At 39.2% G+C, this 9503-nt stretch overlaps 1 protein-coding gene and 1 long non-coding RNA gene across 2 annotated transcripts; both read left to right on the forward strand.

Moving 5' to 3' along the window:
* Positions 1-3534: 3534 nt before the first annotated feature.
* LOC143891035 (zinc finger BED domain-containing protein RICESLEEPER 3-like) lies at positions 3535-4682 on the forward strand. Its single transcript, XM_077395691.1, has 2 exons — positions 3535-3570; positions 3690-4682. The coding sequence occupies exons 1-2, from the start codon at positions 3535-3537 to the stop codon at positions 4680-4682; spliced, it is 1029 nt and encodes a 342-aa protein (XP_077251806.1).
* A 676-nt stretch (positions 4683-5358) lies between these two features.
* On the forward strand, positions 5359-6096 carry LOC143889982 (uncharacterized). Its single transcript, XR_013255072.1, has 3 exons — positions 5359-5712; positions 5791-5853; positions 5970-6096. It is a non-coding gene; the product is annotated as an uncharacterized LOC143889982 (long non-coding RNA).
* Positions 6097-9503: the final 3407 nt, after the last annotated feature.

The following is a 9503-nucleotide window of genomic DNA, read 5'->3' on the forward strand; positions in this document are numbered from 1 at the left end:
AATTGGGATCATGTGGACTTGATTACATTCATCCGCGCAGGATACTTTTTTTTTTTTTGAGATTCTTTGGGACCTTTTCTGTTTGTTGGATCGTCTTCCTTTTTTGAGGTGGATTCTGATGAACCTCTTCAGGGTCGGAGTAGTCCTCTCATTCAGTGTGTTCCTCACTCTCTATTCCTTCTTCTTCGGATATAGCATAGCCATCATCTTTTAAGCTTTGAGGGTCAACATTGTCTATCTTGATTATAGCATAGCTTTACGGTATTACTTTTTCATTGCCTAGATTTTCCAGAATATATCGAAGTTGTTTTTTATTGTGATTTTCTTTGCTTCTACTCTTTAAACCGACACATTTGAGGCAGTAGTAAGAAGCACATAACTTGGGAGCTCTTCTTTAGGGATTTCAAGAAGTAAATTACGCTCTGAACCCATTATTGCTTGGGGGCTGTGGAAATCCTCTCTGGTATTCTGAACACCACGGCATCTATTTGGTGAGTGACCGAAGTCCTTGCAAAATTTACAAGGTGATGGCTTCCAATCTTAATCCACTGCCTGGGTGTGGATGCCTATGGATGTTCGGATGCGAATGGTGCTTGGAAGTTCCTTTTCAGCATCAATCTCAATACAGGATCTTCCCACATTTTAACTATGCACATAGTTGGCCTTCACTCCAAGCGAAAAGTGTTAAAATTATATTTTAAATCACTCTTTGAACATGTGTTTTTTGTGAGTGTATTTTGATGGCTTTGAATTGGTTGGTGAGTGTATTTTGATGACTTTGATTTGGTTGGTGGAGTTGTATTTGTTTGAATTATCTTTGGATTGTTGAAAGGTTAGGTGGGATGCTTGGTTTATAAATAGGAAGTGTGGATGTGTGTTTAAGCATAGACGAGAGTGTTGTAGAGAAAAAGAGATTGGCAATATATCTTTGAAAAATAAAAATAAAAGAAGAGTGTAGTAGCATTTCTTGAATTATAATTTTATTTCCCTCCTCTTATTTTCATCCTTCCATTCTTCCATTATTATTTTGGGTTCCTACATTTGGTATCAGAGCCAAATTGAAACATGGCATCAAATTCGATCCAATTGCAACTCCCAAAGCCAAACCAGAAAAATTATGGCTATTGGTCTGTCCAATTGAAGGCATTCTTTAAATCTCAAGATTTATGGAATTTGGTGGAGAATGGCTACACCGAAGTGGACGATTAAGCAGTATTTGAAGTACTGAAAAAGGAGGAGAAAGATTCATTGGTGGAGAACCGGAAAAAGGATCAGAAAGCATTGTATGCGATTTTCAAGCCGTAGAAGAATCGATATTTGGAAACATATTGAACACAGAGATATCAAAGGCAGCATGGGATATTTTGCAAAAATCGTACAAAGGCGACGATTGAGTCAAACGGGTGCGGTTACAGACGCTTAGAGGTGATTTCGAGTCTCTGTGCATGAATGACTCGGAAACCATCTCTAAGTACTTTGACCGTGTTCAATCCGTTGTTAACTAATTGAAGGTTAACGGTGAAGAACTCAAAGAAATAAGAATTGTGAAAAAGATCGTGCGGTCTTTAACTGCAGGATTCGAGTATGTTGTTGCGGCAATTAAAGAATCGCAGGATCTATCAACCATGTCAATGCAAATATTGATCGGTTCGTTGTGCTCACATGAGCATAAAATGAACAAAAAAGGATACCATCTCAACATCGGAGCATGCTTTACAAAGCAGGATTGTTCAATCAAATGCGGAGGCTATCAAGGCGGCGAGGCCGTTGTTAGGGCTGCAACTCGAGCCGGGTTTTACCCGACCCGCATCGACCCGACCCGAAAATAGCTTGGGTCGGGTTTAGATTTCTCGGGTTTCGGGCCGGGTCGGGTTTAAGGTCCAAAAACCCGGATGAATCTCGGGTCGAGCCGGTTTTGAAGGGGCCCGGCCCGACCCGAGTTACTTTAGTTTTTTTTTTCCTTAAATGTTAAAACTTAAAACTCATATGTAATACAGTATATAACTATATATGAGAAAACTTAAAAGTTAAAACTCATATCCAAAAACCCGGATGAATCTCACGCACGCGTCTCTCCCCTCTTCTGTTCGTTCAAAAACCCGGATGAATCTCACGCCTAGGGTTTCATAAATATTCCTCTCTTCTTTGATCTATTCTCAAGACTCAAATCTCAATCTCTCTCTTCCCTTCTTCTTTGATCTATTCTCAAGACTCAAATCTCACGCACGCACGCACGCGTCTCTCCCCTCCTGTCACTCACAGAAGAGGTACATCTATCTTCCTCTCACTCCATTTTTTTAGGGTTCTATTCCCACATAAATAGTTTCAATACAAGAAATCTGTGTTATGGTTTCGCCTTCCTTATCTCTTTGATGAATAATATTTGAATATCTCTATTTTCTGGTTTGTGGATTGAGATGTGAGAGGAAAAAAAGGAGCTTCTTAAAACCCCTAATTCTCTCACTCTCTCTAAAAACCCCAATTTTTTAGATCCATTTCATCTAATCTCCCTCTAATTTTCTTAAAACCCTAAAAAATTAGAAAACCCCCAAAACGAGGGTCGATTGACTGTGGTCTTTGATCTCTGCAGCAATAAAAGGTATGTGTGCTCATTCAGTCATTCGATCCGTTGCTAACTATTTTGACTGTCTTTGATTTTTTTATACAAATGTTTTCTATTTCAAATTGTAATAGTTATCTCTAGAGATTTGTATGCGAAAGAAAACCCTCTATAACTAATTAACTATGAGCTAGAAGCATCCATTTGGGTTCAATGTTAAGAGCTATTTGATTATGGTCATGCGCGATGAAACTTCCTACTCTGCTCTGTCTGACACGAAGTTGCCTGATCTGAATTTTTCACAACTCCTTTTGATGTAGAATTAATTCAAACTATGTTTGGCTGAATTCATCAAACATATTTCCTTTGTTCACTCATGTTAATTGTATAAACTATTATATTGGTGCTTAATTATTTGTTTCCTCTTAGGCCATGTTTGCAACTGTGAAATTATTTTTCATTGAATATTAGTTTACCAAGTGATGAGAGGGGTAGGGAGAGAGTTGAGAGGGCAGAAGCTATGAGATGGTCCAAAGTGGTTGAAAAATGGGGGGGGAACTTATTTTGACTAGAGTTTTTTTTTTCTCTGTTCTTCAGCCACTTCCCACCCTTTCTTTACTCATGCCCCCTCAATTCTCTCCCTTTCACACCCTCTTTGCCCATCTCCCACCACCGGATAAACTAAAATTCCATGGAGAAAAATATTTCATGACTTCCAAACATGGCCTAGTGTACTAGGTAATTTCTATCACCAAAATGCCAAGTTGAGACAAGCTAAGTGTTTGTATTTTGGTTAGAATGGTAGTATTTGTTGTTTTTACATGCAATCTCTGTAGTGTTTGTTGTTCTCAATCTCCTCATTTCTCATTGCTTTTTTTCTAATTCTCCCCTGCAGGTTTTTTCAAAAGCCTCAAAAAATCTCATTGGATTAGTGATTACACCTCTTCTGAAGTGAGTCCCCTTATTGAATGATGATGGAGGATGATATTAATGAGAACTACGATATTCCGGTGAGAATTGGTTCTTATTTATTTATTATAACGATGCATTTATTTCATTCCTGTAAGATTTACTTTTTATTTTATTTCCACCAAACTTAAGAAATGGTAATTTGTGGATATTTGTTTAGGTCTTGGATTCTTCTGAAAATGCTACTAATACTGTTAGCACTCCTGGGGACTCCTCGGCACAAACATCTAAAAAAAGAGCATATCTAACTAAATCTGTTGTATGGAATCATTTTACCAAAGAGAAAGGACCTGATGGGATAGATGAGAGGGCTAAGTGTAATTATTGCAAGAAATTATTTGCATGCCCAAGTAGCAGTGGCACTAGTAGTCTTAAACGACATTTGGATAAGACATGCATCCCTTATACCTCACGAGATAAGAGCCAGAAGTTATTGTCTTTTAAATCCGTTAGAGATGGCGATGATGTGGAGGAAGGGGTGGGCGTTATGCCTTGGGTGTTTGACCAAGATCGAGCTCGAAGAGAGTTGGCTATTTTTATAATTAAGCTCGAACTTCCATTTAACATAGTTGACAAGGATGCCTTTAGAGATTTTATTATGGTTATCCAACCTCGAATCAAAGTTATATCACGCACAACTATAAGGAAAGAGTTGTTGAATATATATGGAGAGGAGAAACTTAAACTGAAAAGATTGATTGGTGTATGTCATCGGGTTTCTTTAACTGCCGACATGTGGACATCTAATCAGACTTTAGGTTATTTATGTCTTACAGCACATTTCATTGATGATAATTGGAAGTTACATAAGAAGATTCTGAATTTTTGTATGGTTCCAGCTCCACATGGGGGAGATGTTATTGCGAATGCAATTGAATTGTGCTTGATTGATTGGAATATAAGCAAGTTAAGTACCATTACCCTAGATAATGCCTCAAATAACACCGTTGCTGTTAGGACACTTGTTCCGGTTCTTTCAAGGAAAGGCATGTTACTACAAGAAGGCCGATTTTTTCACGTTCGTTGTGCTGCACATGTCATCAATCTCATAGTGCAAGATGGGCTAAATGAGATTAAAGAATCGGTTGATGTTATTCGAGAAAGTGTTAAATATGTTCGGGGTTCACAAGCAAGAAAACAGTTGTTTGAATAATGCATTTTGCAAGAGAGGCTTTCAAGTAAGAGAGGCTTATGTATAGATGTGGCTACAAGATGGAACTCCACCTTTCTTATGCTAGAGTCTGCATTACAGTTTGAGAGTGCCTTCACTCGCTTACAGACACGAGATGCCATCTTTGCAAGAGAAGCCCCTAGTGTTGTTGATTGGAAGAATGCTAAAGTTATTTGGCGATTATTAAAAGTCTTTTATGATGCTACAAAGCTTTTCTCTGGGCATAAATATACAACTGCAAATTTGTATTTTCATGAGGTTTTTGCGATTCAAGAACACTTGCTTGGAATGGCTATACACGAAGATGTATCTATTAACCAAATTGCTACTAAGATGCAAAGTAAGTTTGATAAATATTGGAGGGAGTGCAATGTGATGCTTGCTATTGCAGTTGTCCTTCATCCTAGGTATAAGCTTAAATATTTGAGTTTTATGTACCATCTTATCTATGCTACGGATGAAGCTGAATCACAAGTTTCACTTGTTAAGTATGAGGCCTTTAAGATTTATAATGAGTATGTATCTGCCCATAGTTCAAGGCGAAGGCGAGTTTTACAGTCGGTGGAAAGATTTTCAGAGGTTGACAGTAGAACTTCTCCACTTGGTGAGAGGAGGATTTCTAGTTTACAAAAATAATTTTTCAAGATGAGTGCTGAAAAGAATGATGTTGGGCCGGCATCAGAACTGGAACGATATTTGAAAGAAGAGAATCATGTAGATGATCCTAAATTCGACATTTTGAGCTGGTGGAAAATTAACAGCTCAAAGTATCCTATACTTTCTCAAATGGCTCGTGATATCTTGTCGATTCCGGTATCTACAGTTGCTTCAGAGTCGGCTTTCAGTACCGGTGGTAGAGTTCTTGACAAATACAGAAGTTCAATGAGTCCTGGAGTTGTGCAAGCATTGGTTTGCACTCAAGATTGGCTACGAGCTGTTAGATGTGATGGTGATAATGATGAAGAAATCGAAGTTTATCAACATGATAATGATATTGAAATCATTGAATCAGGTAATGTAACTACACATTTGCTTAGATAATTATAAATATGTTTTAAAAATTCTAATGTATTTTCTTTTCTTTTTGAAGGTCTCATTGATTCTCGACAAATTCCATAATATGATAACAATCTTGAGCTATGCCATAGATGAGGTAAACTTCATACATAAATTCTTTTAGATAATGGCTGTCTATAAATTCCTTTGGATAATACTCAACTTTTGTAATGCAAAAATTCACTCATACTTCGTGTGTTTTTTTTTATGCAGAAACCTATTGGAATTCTTTTTTGTGCAGAAAGCCCTCTATGGAAGCATTAACAATGGAATCAACTACATTAGCTTTTAAGTCTATTAGGCATATGTTGTCTTTTTGCACTTAATTTTGTGTAACTTCGTTTTTCCAATGTTTTACATTTCTTTAGTTTCTGGGGACAACTTGGTTTACAGTGGGCTGGAACAATACATTATAGTGGTTTTGAGCAACTTTGTGCTTAATATGATAATTATGTTTTGATAAGTTTCTTAATATGGCATTCAATATCATCATTGACCTTATATCAGAAATCACCTTCATGACTGGAAAGCTACTTTATATTCATTCCATTTGAGAAATTATTGCTTTACAGGCCGAAAGTGGTGATCTTATTGCCTACGGTTTGATACTAGAATTTGTGCGTGATAAGATTATTTCTTTTAGTTCAATTGTTTTAAAGGACTATACTTGATATGTGCTTTGTTAAAGTATAAAAGATTAAATAACGCCATCTCCAATAGCTTAAGCTTTTGGAGTAATTGGTTGTTTCACATGGTATTTGGTTACAGTGCTCCTGAATTTGCCATGTCTGGACTTTACACTGTCAAGAGTGATGTGTACAGCTTTGGAGTAGTGATGCTAGAGTTGTTGACAGGTCGCAAACCCCTGGCCAGGTAAATCCTCCATATTCTCATGATTTTGTTCTCTGTAGTAAATTACTATTATGCGTTTCCCAATCTCTATCTCTATCTCTCTCTCTCTCTCTCTCTCTCTCTCTCTTCATTTTCTTGTGTCTCTTTCTAATTTTTGGACGTTCACTGTTTAGTTCGAGGATAAGATCTGAACAATCCCTTGTCAGATGGGCCACTCCACAGCTTCATGATATTGATGCTTTAGCAAAAATGGTTGATCCTGCACTAAATGGCATGTACCCTGCAAAATCTCTATCACGTTTTGCTGACATCATTGCCCTATGCGTTCAGGTACATTCCATGACTTTTATTCCATTTCGCTGGCATGCATTGCTTTCATGATATTAGGAATATCAGTTAAATGACATTTTTTTATGAAAGCTCATGAAATTTTAATTGTGTAAAATCTAATATTTTCTTCAAGAGAAGTTCATGCCTTATTTGCAGCTAGTGTCTTACATTATCCTTGTAAATGAGACCAGCATATTTCAATTGACTACTGATATGGACTTATTACATCAGTTTCACGACCCCTGCTCTGTCTTGGTTTTAAATAGTCTGCGGATAAAAGGATTCTAATATGTCCAACTTTACACTAGTTTTTTGGGCGTAAAATTTTGTTTTACGCCCATTTTACGTCGAAAGAAACAGAGCCCATGTATCAAACCTATAGGATAGGACACATGGCTTATCAACAGTGAAGCCATAATAACATATATCAGCATTTAACTTTTATAGGGCCTAGGAGTAGGAATGCTATTCATACAAATAGGATAATGATCGAGCGAGCTCAATGCCTTCCCCTTTTTTGGCCGATTAAACCTTTAATGAAGCTGCATCATTTAGGTATGTACCTGTGCAAAAGATAGGAATACATTTATGCATGGATTTTCTGTTTTCACTTAGCACACTTATACACACTGGTCTAGTGATATGCACACACACCTAAGCATGTGTGCAGATGTGTACATGCAATAACTAGTTTGAACTATAAGTGCAAAAGTTCCAACTTGTTGAGGTAGTTCCTTGGACAGGCTCCATCTAAGAACTGTGTTTACAACATCGCTTTGTAGGTTCTTGCCAAACAAGAGTTTTCCTTAAAAAATTGCGTCAACGTGAAAAAACCCGACCCGACCCGACCCGACCCGAGATTTATCATGGGTAGGGCCGGGTTTGGGTCTCGTGGGTTTTCCGGAAAAAAACCCGACCCGAGATATTTCTTGGGTTGGGTTGGGTTCTTCAAAACCCGACCCGTCCGACCCGAGTTGCAGCCCTAGCCGTTGGTGCGGTCGAGTTAGAGGTGGAAATTTTTATCCCACACATAAAGAAAAATCAAGTGATGGAAACCAAGGAGGAAATACTGGAGCATGAGACAAATCTAGTGTCTGTAGACACCCCATTTTGACCATGCCCTATACCCCCATGTTTTGTGCTTAACTTTTTCAAATTAATGTGTTAGGACCCCAAATTACGTCCTAAGCTAGGCTAGGGTCCCACCAAGGTCCCTGTGAAATTTCGTCAAGATCCGTGCACGTTTGCCTAGCGAACGAGCTAAGACAGTGTCATGGTGCAAGTTCAGCAGGGGGTGAATGTATCCGGAAAGGGGGGTCATATTGTGCAAATGAGGTAGCCTAGCCAAAAGAAAGTAGAAGGGGGAGCCAAATACAATATGTAGGGGCTGTCCATGGAATGGAGGGAGTGAAATACATCATTTTCCATGTAAAGGAGGATATTCTTGGGAATTTATGTTGCTTCCCTCCCAAGCAATCTTTGATGGCCATTAGATCAGATCAGATCAGAGGGTTAGGAATCATGTATAGCTGAATGAATTTTCGCCCTATTTTCTCCTTGGGCCACTCCTGCTAACAAAAATGAATAGTTATAAATATACAAAAGGGGCTGTCTCGGAAGAAAAGATGTGTGTGGAATTTGTCTTTTTCCCCATATAAACCCACCGAACTAGGGTTTCAAGAGGGGGGCTTCATTTTCTCTGAGAAAATGAGAGAGGAGAAGAGAGGGAGAGCTGCAAATAGAGAGGGAGAGGCGGACCCCATGAGCTTCTTCGCACCCTCATCACTCGGCTCAACCCATCACCTCTTCATTTTTTTCTAAACCCAAAACCCCAATCGCTCCGTCCATCTTCTCTGGGCACCTCGCCGGAATCCGGCCAAGCATCCATCGAATTCGACACCCACCACCATTTTCCCCGAAACCTATCTTCTTCCCTTCCCACTATTTCAACCATCACATCCATTACTTCTCATTTAGGATCTTAGAACCCATCACAGAGAGAAAACCCACCTCTCCGACCCCACTTCTGGCCAGAATCCGATCCACGACCTCCCCATCACCACTGGTTAGCATCACCATCCTCTTACTCTTTTTCTTCTTCTTAATCTTCTTCTTCTCCTTCTATCCTTTTTCTTCCCAAAGTCCATTTCACCCAAACCCCTCTTCCAACCTCGGCTACCAGAATCCAGCCACCGGATTCCGGTACCAACCCTCAACAGACCTCATTTTCTTATTCTACCTCCTAACCCAAATCAAAACCCACCCCTGCAAATCACCACCTTCAACCCAGAATTCGACCAACCACCATTTTTTCAGACCTCCATCTCCGATAACCCTCTTCAACATCTTTCCAAACCCACTTCGAAATTCAGACACCATTTTCTCCAACCACCACCACCATAACCTCTACATCCGGCCAGCCATCTCCTCGCTTCCACATCCACCGCCACTTGAAACCCATTTTCCTAACCCAAACCCTAGCTCTGGCGAACCCCAAACCCGTTCTCTCTAGCCCAAACACCTCTCTGATCATCACCCTCCTCATTATCCATTGCAGCCCTTCCA

The sequence above is a fragment of the Tasmannia lanceolata genome, unplaced genomic scaffold (assembly GCF_043159265.1).
Source record: "Tasmannia lanceolata isolate RefF3 unplaced genomic scaffold, GAP_Taslan_0.1 ptg000013l, whole genome shotgun sequence".
NCBI classification, from domain to species: Eukaryota; Viridiplantae; Streptophyta; class Magnoliopsida; order Canellales; family Winteraceae; genus Tasmannia; species Tasmannia lanceolata.

Bases quoted from the DNA above. Each gene is read 5' to 3' on its own strand.
- LOC143891035 (XM_077395691.1), top strand. From the start codon at position 3,535: ATGGAGGATGATATTAATGAGAACTACGATATTCCG. The intron at 3,571-3,689 runs GTGAGAATTGGT...ATATTTGTTTAG, and splicing joins ATGAGAACTACGATATTCCG to GTCTTGGATTCTTCTGAAAA.